The sequence below is a fragment of the Lolium rigidum genome, chromosome 4, assembly GCF_022539505.1.
Source record: "Lolium rigidum isolate FL_2022 chromosome 4, APGP_CSIRO_Lrig_0.1, whole genome shotgun sequence".
NCBI classification, from domain to species: Eukaryota; Viridiplantae; Streptophyta; class Magnoliopsida; order Poales; family Poaceae; genus Lolium; species Lolium rigidum.
This window is the reverse complement of record NC_061511.1, coordinates 216,577,147-216,592,189: the sequence shown is the minus strand read 5'-3', so window position 1 is coordinate 216,592,189 and position 15,043 is coordinate 216,577,147. Positions and strand designations below refer to the sequence as shown.

General features: G+C 45.5%; 1 protein-coding gene across 1 annotated transcript; it reads right to left on the bottom strand.

Annotated features, from left to right (window-relative positions):
- Window positions 1-1,766: 1,766 nt before the first annotated feature.
- Window positions 1,767-3,534, bottom strand: LOC124648258 (cytochrome P450 71A1-like). The gene is made up of 2 exons (XM_047188050.1): window positions 2,650-3,534; window positions 1,767-2,390 (listed from the first exon to the last, which is right to left on the bottom strand). The coding sequence occupies exons 1-2, from the start codon at window positions 3,532-3,534 to the stop codon at window positions 1,767-1,769; spliced, it is 1,509 nt and encodes a 502-aa protein (XP_047044006.1).
- Window positions 3,535-15,043: the final 11,509 nt, after the last annotated feature.

Genomic DNA, 15,043 nt, shown 5'->3' with positions numbered 1-15,043 from the left:
ATCGGATATCATAGTGGAGCATAAGTTGGTGACATGATGGCGTTGTTGTCGACTGGAATCGTGGCTGACTTGGTCCTATCATGTAAACCAAAAAGGCAAGTTGCTTATATAAGGCTTGGCGAGGTAGATACCCTAGATTATGTTACCTTCATTCCCCATAGCTCTCGGCTTACTCTCCATCTATGGTGACTTGTAAACAAATATATCAATACATATCTAGCAGGAAGTAGGTCTTTAACTTCACCATGGGTGGCCGAACCTGGGTACATCATGTGTGTGCCAATCCTTTCCAGGAGATCCAATATTGTCATTGCCTTCCACCTCTTTCAAGATACCGTATGTAGCATCTGGTTCGACAATACCTCGACACAAACCGATCTTCAGAATATGCCATGGTATGCAAGTGATAACACAAACACCAATAAAGTCATGCCAAGAATATAGCGATATGGTCAAATAACTACATATATGCTACTGAATATATTTCAGAATTATTCTAGGATTTGCATAGAAGTAAAGATACAACTTCAAGACAATCCCAGTTGAAGGCTTGTACATAAATCAACACTTGACAAGAATAAGACTACACTATCAACTATATCCTTGACCCCATTTCTTATCTGCACGTATTAAGATTTTCATTTGTACCTTTCTACTCCGTAAATAAAATTTGAAGAAATATCGTTAGAAATATTTGTTGCATCCAGATAATTTACATATTGTGGCATATCTACATTTCTAAAATGGCTAACATAACAAGGTTTTGGCTCCCGATATGTTTTTTTTCTGGGGGGTCTTGGGATTCCCGGTTACTGCGGTAATCGAGAAATCGTGAACATTCCTGAGAATATTTAAATACAAGCTTATTAGGGTTTTTACGGTCTAACATGAGACAATGTTTCCTACTAGTGTAGCGGTATGCCATCCAGTCATGTATCGCATACCAGGTCACCAGTTAGAACATTGGTGTCCACAATTTTTGCATATTTCTGGAGAGCTCAAAATAAAGGACACGGACAGGGAACTCTAACCCTGATATTTTGGAGAGAACTCCAAATAGCAAACGCCATGCTACATCTTCAGACTGTATATCCTATAACACTACATACTATTTAGCTTGATTTTGGCTGCTCAAATTCAAAAAAATTTAAAAAGGGATTGTTTGAGCGGTAAGCACATTTACCGGGGTGTTTGTGAAACTTTTACCGGTCGGTAACCGGATTTACCGACTTGTAAGAAAACCTTACCAATTTTCACGCCTTTTATTTGGAAAACAGGAAAACCCCATATAATGCATAAAGTAGCTCTCGTTATAAGATAAGTTGCCATAAATTATCCACGCATAAATGAAGGACAATACACGTCAAAGCAAAAGAAGCTACTATTAAAAGAAGGAATGAAAACATTCAACAACAAACAGTAAGAGAAGCACGACTCTACATGAATCAATCAAGACAAAAGAGAGAGAGATGCTATACTACACAAAGAATGAAACAAATTGAACGATTAAACATATTTGACACATGTGAGAAGAGATGAGACCGAGAATGAACTTCGATGAAACACTAGCAGCACACACCATCTGAAAGTTCTAGACCTTCAGGTAGAATGATATGGAAATTATGTAAGACAACATACAGATGCAGACATTGCAATGCAATAGTAAGTTACCAAAAGGATTTAGTTCTCATAAAAGGTGAAATCGTCTTATTTCGGAATTTAGTACAAACAACGTTTGCTACAAGAGAATTAATTAATATACCTAGCTACTCCATATCATTACATGCCTTCTTACAAGGTGTTACGCCTAGAATCAAGGATGACTTAAGGCCATGTGAAATCTCACTAGACTCAATGACCTCAAACGACTCAGGATCCTGGCCGTCCGGCAGCTCCCAATCGAAATGGTACATCATGTTGGCCAGTGTGAACTCCATAAGGCGCATCGCAAAGGTAATGCCAGGGCATCCTCTCCTCCCTGCGCTGAACGGTAGAAACCTGGTGTCCTTTCCGCTGTAGTCAAAGGCCTTGCCTAGGAACCTCTCTGGACGGAACTCCTCGGCGTTCTCCCACGACTCACTATCCCTCCCAATTGCCCACGCATTGATTATGACCCAGGTCTTTGCCGGAATATCATAGCCATGTAGCCGAGTGTTCTGGATTGTTTCGTGTTTAATGAGGACCGGCAGTAGTCGCAGTGATTCTGTAATGGCCGCGTGTAGAAAGCTCATCTTCTCCAGCTCCTCCTCAAGGACTCCTCCATGTGTACCGGCAGCAACTTGTCTGACCTCTGATTGCACCTTCGCCATTTCTCTTGGATTCTTCATAAGCTGGGCCATCGTCCATTCTATCGCCTTGTAGATCGTGCCGGGGCCTGCTATGAACATGTCCTGCAATTCAAAGAAAGATAAGAATGTTGTGGACATGGTTGTTGATAATTGCTAGTGGTCGTGATGCAATCTACCAATTCTCGGGCTGTGTCTACAAATATCTCAGTCAGCTACTGGTAGCAGCCAACCAGATCAAGAGTTTCTTATTCTTTTGCATTCGCGGGATCATGAACTCTTATATGAGATTCTCCGCCGTGACTCCAAAAATAGTTGGCTTTTCCATGAAAAGAAAAAAACGTTGCTGTCATAGAAAACTTACCAAAATGAGTGCCTTGGCCTCAATCCTGTCCAGATCGCCATCTTTGATGATTGAGAGCAAGTCGTCCACGAGGTCATGAATCTCACCCTCGCCATCTGCTCGGCTCCTCTCATGCTCTCTAAGCACACCTTCGAGAATACCGTCGAGCTTAGCCGCCATCTTCTTCACCTTTGCGTCGAGCCCCGTCGCCCAGTCCAACCACCATAGGCGCGGGAACAGGTCACTCGCCGCCGTTATATGGATCACTTGTGAGAGCTCCTTCATCACGTCGCTGAAAATTTCCGGATCCACACCACGGAGTTTGTTCCCGAAAGCTGTTTTCAAGATTACGGTGTTGGTTAGGCTGGCGATGAGCTCGGTCAGATTGACGACTCCTCTGTCTTTCCCAGCTTCACGGATCTGTTGCACGAAGCATGCGACCTCCTGCACCCGTAGTGCCCGAAAGGAGTCGACGCTCTTCACGCTGAACATGTGCACGACGGCGATGCGCCGTGACTGGCGCCACTGCTCGCCGTAGGGGCTGAAGGCGATGTCCCGGCAGCCATAAAGCGTGCCGCGGACCGTGTATTTCGGTGTCCGGCTGCAGAAGACCTTGTCCTGGGTCCTCAGCACGGTCTCAGCAACGGACGCCGACGATACCACGATTGTCGGCATGGAGCCCAGGCGGAGGAGGAACACCGGGCCGTGGCGCTGCGCGAGAGCTTGCAGCCTGCGGTGGAGGTAGCCCTGGCCGAGCTGGTGTAGGTTGCCGATGATGGGCAGCCCCCGTGGCGACGGTGGGAGGCGGCCCTTGCGGCCTGACGAGAAGCTTCTAACGATGACGAGGCAGGATACCACGAGGACGAGAGAGAGGACTACGGTAGAATCAAGCTGAAGAGAATCCATAGCAGAACGGAGAGCTATCGCTGAACAGAAGGAACTTTGGCAGGGGTTTCGGTCCCGTCTACTACTCTGTTCACATAACTTTCTCCAAGGACAAAAGCTCCATTTTATCGCCGCTCTGGCCTCCTGCACACATGACCACGTCCACGTGGTTGTCTCATTGCAGAAGTAATGCTTTTTCTGAGGGTGCTCCGGAACTAATGTTTCATGGACAAATTAGTTTTGGCTGTGCCTGGCTAGGTCTGTAGATAGACATTCGAGATTTGTCGTCTAAATCTAGATGTATCTTATACATACTAAATGTTTAGATACATTTAGATTTAGATAATCACAGATATTAATACATTAATTTACAGACAGAGGGAGTATCAAATTTCCTTTATAGCCACGAAGAGCTACTCATTTTGTTGTTTTTCAATTCAACGATCCCCAGCTGTCCGCGCCTGCCGCCGTTGGTGCCTCTCGCTACACGGAAAATCACCCAGCACCGCACACTCCCGCTCTGGCGCGCGCATCCCCCAGCCGAGCCGCAGCAGCATAGCTGGCTGATTTTGCATGCGTGTGCTGAATGAGATAAGAGCATCTCCACATCTGATCCTAAATACTAGCCAGCAATACACGTATTAGGATCGCCAGGAGCAAATGCCGGTAAAAAAAATTATATTGTTTATACTAACTAGCATAGTGGGCCTCGCAATGAGAGGGCATCATCTTGATGTGTTCGAGAAATACATTCACAGTTTCATATACTTTTGCAATATGTCAATATAAAAATATGGTTATACAGTCCTAGCACATGAGTTTAGAGTCCTTGATATTCCCTTCAATAGATGAATGCAATAACAAAAGGCGTGTGTGTGCGCCACAAAATACACAATGAATTAGTTATTGCTACATCATAAAGCTGTCGCTTTGACCTTGTTTTTGATATGATTATATTTTAATGATTAATAAACTGAATTATGGAAAACAATTAAATAAAATCTCTAAAGTTGTTTATATTTACTCATTGAGGGCTACTTAGAGTTGAAGATATGGAAGTGATTGTCTGAGTGCTTGGAATAAGAAAATTCTTCATGCAAGTGCAAACCTCCTGATCAGCAGTCAAGATGACGATAGCACGCCTACGTGTGAGGCTCCAGTGAAAACAGATAGAATTTATATTTACTCGAGTCAAACCAAAATATTTTTATGTTAAGAGATATGGATCATGTCGCCATAGAGTCTTAAATCCACAAAAAGTACTCTCATTTCCAATTTTGTTTTCCGCCCAAGGAAAATATACCGCTAGGTAATGTTTTTTCAGGTTTTCAGAAATACCAGCCAAATATCATCCAAAATTTGTTAAAACCATTTTACAGATTGTTCATAATTTGTAAATATTCATTAAACTTCAGAAAATTATTTAAAACTTGGTAAATTTTGTTTGATAATATTTTTCGTGGATGGCATCCGGAAAAGCGATTTCTGTCGAGATACTGCAAATACCAATCGAGAAGAACAAACTTGCTCGTGTCTATAAAATTGCTTTTGTGCCAACGTATAGGAATAGACTTTGTGAATTGTAATATACGAGTGTGGACTTTGAGCAGAGTTGCATGCAACCATCTCACTGTCCTTTCAATTAATCTTTTGTTTTAACGGTTATAGGATATAGCTCATGTCATTTTTTTCAAACGGATGTGCCATGTTTTTCTTACGTGGACTCACTGGTGGAAAAAGGGCATTTGGTCGCGGTTCGCAACTGCCATTAGTCGCGGTTGCGCAACCGCGATCAAATGAGCGCGACTAAAGGCCCCCCCCTTTAGTCGCGGTTGCTTACGAACCGCGACTAAAGGCCCGTCCACGTGGGCGCCAGGCGACCGTCGGGGCGGAGGACCTTTAGTCGCGGTTCTTCTGGCCAACCGCGACTAAAGGCCGCCGCAGGTTTAGGGTTTTAGGCCCCCCTAAACCTGCCCCCCCCTAAACATATTTTCTGTTTAATTTGTATATTGTTTTATTTCTTTTGTGCTTTATTGTAATTTTGAAGGAGTTTCACATATTCTCCGGTACTACATATATACATGCATATGAATGTACAATTTCAAACAAATTTGAAAGTAGAACCAAAAAGAATTCAAGAGGAATATACAATATATATTCAATATCATCGGATGACCATATACAAGTTTGAACAAGTTTCCATATATAATTTAATGCATGTATAGTTCTACGTCGTCGCAATGGTGTTCTCCTTTAGGATGGAGGACTTCCCTCCTGAACCATCCAGCTAGTTCCTCTTGAAGTGGTCGGAAGCGAGCTTCGGACTAAGCATCATCCGGAGGTTATTCCTCTGAGCATTGAGATCACTCGGAACGCGCTCAGAGGTGTATCTCCGGATCATCTCACAGACATAGTATCCACACAGATTGGTTCCCGGTGGCTGAATATCGCTACCATTCTTAGCCTTTGACCGCATGAAATTTAGCTCTTTTTTGAATTCACCGACCTTTGTATCTGAGAACCGTCTCCAAACCCTACGAGGCAAAGAAAATTAAATGAACAAGAGAGTTATTAGTTAATTACTTGAAGCTTAATTAGGAAATGAACGAAATAGGCCGATCGATATAGAGCGCACATGAATGAAAACAATTACTTTTGAATCATTTGTCTCATGTCGGCCCACTCCGCCTTATCCATATACAGAGAGTCGTGGACGATACATTCTGATTTGTCAACTTTAATTACTAGCAGAATCCAGTGGAACCTGCGGACACGATACATGCACAGTACGTCATGCATAACTCATCGATTAGCCGGCCACATACCATGCATGGAGTAAACAAAAGAGAATGTGCTCAAGACATAAACACTCACCCAAAATGGTAAGGAAATAGAATATCACTTTTGAGTTCCTGCTTATCAAGAAACCGCCACGAGTCTTTCTCCACGTCGGCGGGGTGATGCTTTAACGTATATCCATTAACGATGTGTGGGTCAATGAACCCAACATCATGGATGCTCCTTACTCTGCATTCCTTAATCTTCAATCTGCATGTATAATAGCGGACACAACAATATAGTTAGGACATATATATATATATATATATATATATATATATATATATATATATATATATATATATATATATATAGTGCATGCAATATGAACGAGATGGGGTAGAAATAAATCACTTACGAACGTAGCAAGCGATGATAGATTTGTCGAGCTCGCGCAGATTGAAAAGCTGGAACAATTCACTCAGATGAATTTGTACACAGTATTGTTTGAAGTGATGCTCATATCCAACTTCCGCATAAATATAATCTTTGGCGTTTTTATGTTTTATGTAACCCTTGTACCGGTTCAACGAGACCTTTCATTTGTGGAGGTAGATCCTCTTCCTGCGCAGGCTCGACGAGAGGCCCATTCTTCACATATGTAAGTACTACCTCCTTCACCGGCGCCTCATCAAGGCCTAACGGTTCACGAAGAGTAATACCTAAGTTGGCCGCTTGTTCTCTGGCACTCGTTACAGTCAATCCCTGTGCTGCCGCAACTTCTATGATTTCGGGGGCATCCGGACCGGCGGCTGTCACTATAAGCGGGGCAATCGATTGTATACTTTGTTCCCCGAGCTGGGCAACAACTCGTTTCCCGCTTTGTGCACTTTGTAATTCCGCTTTATCGGCCTCCTCATTCTTCTCCTTGAATATGCGTGCCTGATTCTTTAGTTCACGTGCATAGTCGTCAGGCAGATTCTTCGCGGCTTGGGACGGTGTGTTCAAAAATGACTTAGCCCACTTCTTTTGCTCATCAGAAAATACTGGCTTGGGCTCGGGCTCTCTTTTCTTCTTGCAGCCCGCCTTCCATTTCTCTAATTCAGCAGTCGCGGCCGCCTCGACTTCCTCGGCACTACGTTCGCAAGGCCTCGTGGGGAGAGGCTTCAGTGATGGCTCCAGTACCTTTGTTTTCTTAGGTACGTAAGGGTCCGGGTTAATAATCCAGGACTGCTGCTTCTGCTTCTTCGCCGGAGGTGGATTGGGGGGCAGCGTCGCTACCCGCCCGGGCGGACTAGGGGCGGCGGCTGCTTACCCGCCGGAGGTGAATTGGGGGGCGGCGTCGGCTGACGTGAAGGAGGTGTAGGTGAAGAACCACCACCACCACCGCCACCGCCGCCACCACCACCACCGTAGGGGGGTGGACTTGTTGGCGCCTCGCCTGGAAACTTGATAAACTTCTTACGCCATAGAATGAACTGGCGCTTGACATCTCCAAGTCTTGTCGCCCCTTCAGGTGTAGTAATGTCAATGTCCAGGTCCTCAAACCCTTGGACTATGTCCTCCACCGTGACACGAGCAAAGCCATCTTGAATGGGGTTGTTGTGGTGGAGTGCTCCAGGTGGTAAAGCACTGTCGATGGCTACCTTCATGGACATGTTCCCGATAGGATAATACAGATGACATGCTTTCATCTCCTTTATATCGTCCACGGGGTAGCGAGGAGGCTCCGGTGCAGTAATTTCGACCACCAGAGGCTCCGGTGCAGTAATTTCGATCGTCGGTGCACCAGCCGGTGGGGCCTCCGTGGAAGCCACGCTGCTTCTCCGCTGCTGGCTTCCGAGATCCAATGGATGATCTTCATGCTACGCCCGAGCTGCATCTCTTTCGGCTACTAGTACACTCACGGTTTTCTTCATCACATCCATTTCCGATGCCAACCGCGCCACAACATCTGCTTCCCGATCCATCTTTCTCTTACGGCTTCTGTAACCGTACGGGTCATCGTTCTGGGGGAACCCTACTTTCCACGGAATGTGCCCCATGCCTCGTACACGTCCTCCGTGTTCAGGATTTCCGAGGGCTTTTGTCAGGGCGTCGTTCTCTCTGTTGAACTTGATCCTCCCCTCTTGAGCATCCCTCATTGCCTCAATAAGCTTTTGGGTGGGTTTAATTATTTTGCCCTGGTAAACACACTCCCCTATCTCCGGGTTCAGCGATCCCCCATGCCCGTACCACCAGCTTTTGGCCCTTGGGTCCCATCCCTCCGTACCTGGACGGATTCCTCGCACCCTCAGCTCGTTCTCCATCTTCTCCCACCTAGGCATCCAAAGGCGATACCCTCCTGGCCCCATAATATGATTGTACTACTTCTTGGCCGCATTTTCCTTATTTTTTTCGATATTTGAAGGAACGGCTCCGATTTCTTTTGCTTCACAAATTCTGGCCAATCATGTTGCAGTTTCTCATATTGTCCTTTGAAATCCGGAGTCTTGCCCTGCTTGACAAAGTCATGGGCTAGATTTTGCTTGTATTTCCGGAATGCGTTGGACATCTTAGAAAGAGCGAACTGTTTGACTAGCTTGCACCTCTCCTTGTTTTCCTCAATCTTGTTACCCTCCTCATCATATTTGCGGTATTCGGGAGGTAGAACGAAATGTTCCATAAGCTTGTTGAAGCAATCTTTTTTTGTTCTCTTATCGACAAAAGTGAAACCAAGAAGTGCCTTCTTTGGCTGATTCCACTCCTGGACGGTGATCGAGACGTTGTCTCTAACAACGGCTCCGCATTGGCTGATAAACTTGGTGGCGTTCTTGCGGGGCTCCAGCGGCCTGCCGGTTGCTTCCTCGACAACCTCGATGGTGCATGTTTCTCCTGGTTTCATCGTCTTGGTTGCGCCACGCTTTGACGACGTACTCGATTGTTTCGACGATCCGGCCGAGGGCTAAAATAAGAAAGAGATTCGCGCGCGTTAGTACACACATATTTATTCAAATCAGTTAGTTTGTATCACCAGAGCTCAATGTATATATATACCTCGGTGCCGGAGGTGGTTGCTACTTCCAATTGAAGATCGTCGTTGATCGACGTTTCTTCGGCATCATCTTGCTGACGGCGCCCTTCATCTTCACCCTCAAGGTTCAGATAAGAAGAGATATCATCTTCTTCTTGTCCGGTCGGCACATATACAATATCGCCGTTTATGATGCCGAACATATGGTCTTCAGCATCCGGATCATAGTTGTCCATAATCGGGTCAGCTCTATCGTCCGCCATATGTCAGTCCTGAAAACATGTAGTCAAAACAAATTAATTAAGTGAAGAAGGGGGGCGGTGGCGGCGGCGAAAGGGGGGCGGTGGAGAAAGGGTGGCGGTGGTGAAAGGGGTGGCGGTGGCGAAAGTATTAAAAGAATCTAGGCATTTTGACAAACTCAAATAAATTTTGTAGTCAAATAAACTTAGAGATACCGCGGGAACAAATTTTAAGTTACAAATTTTAAGTTATACAAATTTTAAGTTACAAATTTTAGTGAGGCGGCGCGGCAGAGATCGACGAGGCGGCGCGGCAGAGATCGACGAGGCGGCGCGACAGAGATCGACGGCGCGTGTGCGCATGCGGTGAGAGAGAGCGAGGCCGGCGCGTGCGCGTGCGTGGTGAGAGAGAGAGGGCCGGCCGGCGGCGCGCGGGAAGGGGAGAGGAGGAGGGCGGCGAGGAGCACGGACGGTGAGAGAGAGACCGGCGCGGTTTTTTCATTTTCTCTTTACTTTTGTATTTTTGGATATTTTTTTGATGTTTGTAACTAAGTTTTTTGTTACACTTTAATTATACACTTTAATAATTAAGTTACAATTTAATTAAGTTACCATTTTAATTAAAAAACTTAGTTACAAATTTACAATTTAAAGTATAGATATAGATATACAATTTAATTAAGTTACCATCTTAATTAAAAGGGATTTCTATTTTCGTGCCCTCGGGTCCTTAGTTGTACTCAGTTTTCCCCAGCCCCTTAGTTTTTCCTCAGTTTTACCCTAGCCTTTGTCTGAAGACCCGCAGAAGGAGCTCAGACGGAAGGAATCCGTTTATTTGGACGTTCGTGGCTGACGTGTTGCGCCGCGTCGTCTGTGGGGCCGCGTCGTGTGGGGCTGGTAGAAAGGGACCGCGTGGGACAGGACGAGAAGCGTTTGGTTGCACGTGAGCAGGAGCTGGGTTTTGGACGTTCTGTGCTGACGTGTTGCGCCGCGTCGTCTGTGGGGCCGCGTCATGTGGGGCTGGTAGAAAGGGACCGCGTGGGACAGGACGAGAAGCGTTTGGTTGCACGTGAGCAGGAGCTGGGTTTTGTCTCTCTCGGCCCAAATTGGCATTTTTAAGAGCACCTTTTCCCCTCTTTCTCTCTCTGTCTTTTTCACCAAATTAGTATCAAATCTAGAGAAGCTTCTATTTCTGTCTTTCTTCAATATGGCAGCAAATCTAGTAGCAAATCTAGTAGCAAATCTCTGGGGTTATTTATGCCTTTTGGCCCTCGTTTTTTGCCCAATATGGCAGCAAATCTAGAAGCTAGTATATGATAAATTCACAACAGCATAATCAGAAAACTAAGTGTAATACATAAACTGCATACAGCAGCCAAAAGCAGCCAATAACGTTGTTAATGTTCACGACAAACTAAGCTGAAAAATATACAAGACCGCACGCAATGTATGGACAACAAGAAGATTAGGATAGGGACCCCAGGATGAATGAATTTGTTCTTCAATCCTCCCCATATATTTCTTCCTCCCTCCATTCGTGCATTACCACAAGGAAATATGCATTGAACTCCTTCCGTCTGCAGTGTGAGGCCAATACATCCTCCAAACGGTATGGCCTGTGTTCATTTCTCAAAACGTAGAGTCCTATTCTATCCACACGTAGTGGCCACTCATCCCAGGCCTTTGTATCATGAGAGTACTCTCTGATATAACCCAAATCCGTGTAGTAGATGCTGCCAGGTTGAAGTGTCGGGTACACTCTGGTGTCGACGGAGATACACCGGATATAATTCACGAAGAAGGCATTACTGCCAATGTTACTGACCGGATGGAGAGAGCGGCTGCGAGTGTCCACACGGTACACCAATGGTTTGCCCGCCAAAGCCTCGCCGACCAACAACACAAGCAGCGAGATCACCATCCGACTTCACAAGGTAGAACTTCGACGTCCATGTTCTGGAAATGAAATTAGTGTCTCCATCTTGACGAGTGCTCGCGCGCTGCTGCAATCGTACATTGGTGCACACTATTCTTCCGATCTCAAAATTGTCCGCAGCTGCTGCATACAGTTCACCATTGAACGGGGTAATGCAACGCAGACAATGGTTCTTGATCGAAAATCTTCCTTCTCCCCAATCTTCATTTATATCCTTAGTTGGAGTGCTCTCATCGACCCAACCAATTTCCGGCGGGTAATGTGCGGCAACGAAGACCATAGTCGGGGATTTGATAACAGCGATCGATTTCGGAAAAACGAGATGGCATCTGCGCCTCAAACATAGTGTTCGATTTCTTTGTGAGTGGGTTCAGCAGCCGTATCTTGTGCAGCGGATTCTTCTGGGCAAGCACGATGACGCCACGGCAAAAGCCGACGAAGTAGTATCTAAAATATATTGATGAAGATAACATTCAGCACTAAGATGTTTAAGATTGAAAATAAAAAGGTAGATATGGAGGAATTTGAACCTTGTATGAACTTCCGATAGATCTATGGTGACGTAGCGTGATGTGCCGAGTTGGAGGAAGGTGAACTCAGCGACGCGTGGAAGGGCGTGGTCTAGCATGATCCATTCGTCCAGGTGCACATCGGGCTCGGTGCAAACCCGAGCGCCAATTTCTGACGTACTTGCCTCATAGCAGAGTAGGTGTCGGCGTACTCCTCGTTCGCCAGTAAGCATTCGCCGATCTTGTGAAGTGGTCCATCAGCCGAGAGAGAGGCCCAGTTCATGGAGGCGCCGCGCTTGGATGCGCCGCCCTCGGCGGCGACGCGCTCGGCGGCGACGGGCTCGGCGGCGACGGGCTCGGAGGCGACGGGCTCGGAGGCGACGACCGCCGGCGCATTCTTCTTCTCCATCGCCGGCAGGGTAGCGTGCGTACGGCGGTTGGGGTTTTTTCGATTTGGAGAAGTTGATGGGACGTGAGGGGTGGTTTCGTGCGTGAGCGAGAATGAGACGACTGTGTGCGAGAGGGAGGGAGGGAGGGGCTTACGCGTCCTAAATGCGACCCGCGTCCTACGCGTCCACTATTTGCACGTCCGCACCGCGACACGCGTCAACAATGGCACGTCTTCCACTTCGCATCGCAACACGCGTCCTCGGGTCTAACCCTGGAAATTTAGATATACTCAGGTATACCCTCGAGCCATATACTAGCATTTTTTGTGTGCTCAGTTTTCCCCTTGAGTGCTAATACTGGCTAGTGCAATATACTCGGTTTTACCCTCAAGTGGCTGGTCAACAGAGAGTCAACAAATGGGATTAACTAGTTAAATGAGTTATTTAATGTGCAAAAAATTCCGAAAAAGAGTGGCACTTACTCATTGAGTCTTTACCACAAATTGCCACTTCTCAAATCATAGATAAATCAAGTTTCACCACAAATTGCCACTTCTCAAATCACCTAGTAGCTATGAAGGTGCATGGTTTTCCATAATAAGCCCTACCCAAAACAGCTTTCCCCAAAACATACTTTGTCTGAATGAGGCCATAATTTTCACACTCATGTAGATTTGTATTGCAAATAGTTTGAGGTAGGCCAAGATGGGTTTCATTGTACAAAACACGCATTTTCCATTTTTTAAATCTCATATTTGAATCCCTTAGTCTGTTTACTACTCACTTGCCCTTGGTTTCTTGATACTACTCAGTTTTGCCCTCTCCCTTCACAAACTCTCACAGACGCCCAACATTGCCCTGATTGGTCTAGCCCATGTCACGCGGATCGTGCCCGCCGACCGTTGATCGTATGATCTAACGGGCAGGATAACCCCTATCTCTCTCTCTGGTCGGGGCCACCACCCTCTCTCTCTCCGTCGTCGGTTAGCTTCACGCAAAGTTTGGTTTTCTGCATTATTTTTCACGAGCTAAATTATAAACTCTTTTTAGGCATTACGTTTCACGCAAAAAATGATAAACCATCACCGATTTGTTGTATCCATTACTTTTCACGCAAAAAAATGATACACCATCACCGATTTGTTGTAGCCATTACTTTTCACGCAAAAAACGATAAACCATCACCGATTTTGTTGTAGCCATTACTTTTCACGCTAAAAATGATACACCATCACCCATTTCTTGTAGCCATTACTTTTCACGCAAAAAACGATAAACCATCACCGATTTTGTTGTAGCCATTACTTTTCACGCAAAATGATACACCATCACCCATTTCTTGTAGCCATTACTTTTCACGCAAAAAAACGATAAACCATCACCGATTTTGTTGTAGACATTACTTTTCACGCAAAATGATACACTATCACCCATTTCTTGTAGCCATTACTTTTCACGCAAAAAAACGATAAACCATCACCGATTTTGTTGTAGACATTACTTTTCACGCAAAAAATGATACACCATCACACATTTCTTGTAGCCATTACTTTTCACGCAAAAACGATAAACCATCACCGATTTTGTTGTAGCCATTACTTGTCACGCAAAAAATGATACACCATCACCCATTTCTTGTAGCCATTACTTTTCACGCAAAAAATGATAAACCATCAACGATTTGTTGTAGCCATTACGGTAAATGATAAACTATCACAAATTACCATTTCTTTTAGGCATTATTTTTCACGGTAAAATGATAAACTATATCACGAAGTTCCATTTCCATCAAGATAGTCCGCATTACTTTTTAGTTTTGTTGAGATATATACCCCCACAACGGTCGTCTCCTCCTTAATTTATTGTGTAAACCCCCACAACGGTCATCTCCTCCTTAATTTATTGTGTAAACCCCCACCAACGTTCACCTCCTCCTTATTTTATTGTGTAAACCCCTACAACGGTCATCTCTCCCTTATAAACACCCACACGGCCATCCCTTGTGTCAATAGGTTCCGCCTCTCTCTTCTTCGTTCACATACACTTGATCCATTGCCATGGCTTCCACGTCTCGGACGCGGACCGGAAGGGGAAGGGGAAGGGGAAGGGGAAGTGGATCATCATCATTGCCACCACCACCGTCAACACCGCCATTGATCATAGAGGAGTTCTTCATCGTCGTCTATGAAGACCCTTTGGTCAAGAAGGTACGTACGCGTTCCCACATATATGATGCATGTGATTAATTATGGGCATGTTCTAAAAAAACCTTTAATTTCAAACGATCGGCGCTCGATCTCTTTGCGAGCTCTCCCAAAAAGTTTGCGGACTATCTTGACGGCCGGGAGCCGGCTAAGGTGTATCCGCGAGCAGCTCGATCGTGGTCCTCGTCTCTGGACCGTGGAGGTCCTATTTGACGGTCAAGGCCGGATGTACCTCGACAAGGGCTGGGAGAAATTCGCCATCGCACACGGTGTGGATTTCGGCTGCTTCGTACACTTCAAATATGAAGGCGATGATGTGCTCACAATGAAGGTGTTCGACGGAACAATGTGCAGGAAGTACTACTACTCGGACGACGAAGATACTGACGATGAAAGCGACGACGACGTGAAGCCATGCATCCATCCCCTTTAGATAAGGGGATTATGACCAAGAATATATAT

Coding starts and splice junctions, on each gene's coding strand:
- LOC124648258 (XM_047188050.1), bottom strand. CDS start 3,534: ATGGATTCTCTTCAGCTTGATTCTACCGTAGTCCTCTCTCTCGTCCTC. Junction 2,391..2,649: donor AGGCCAAGGCACTCATTTTG/GTAAGTTTTCTA, acceptor TTTGAATTGCAG/GACATGTTCATAGCAGGCCC.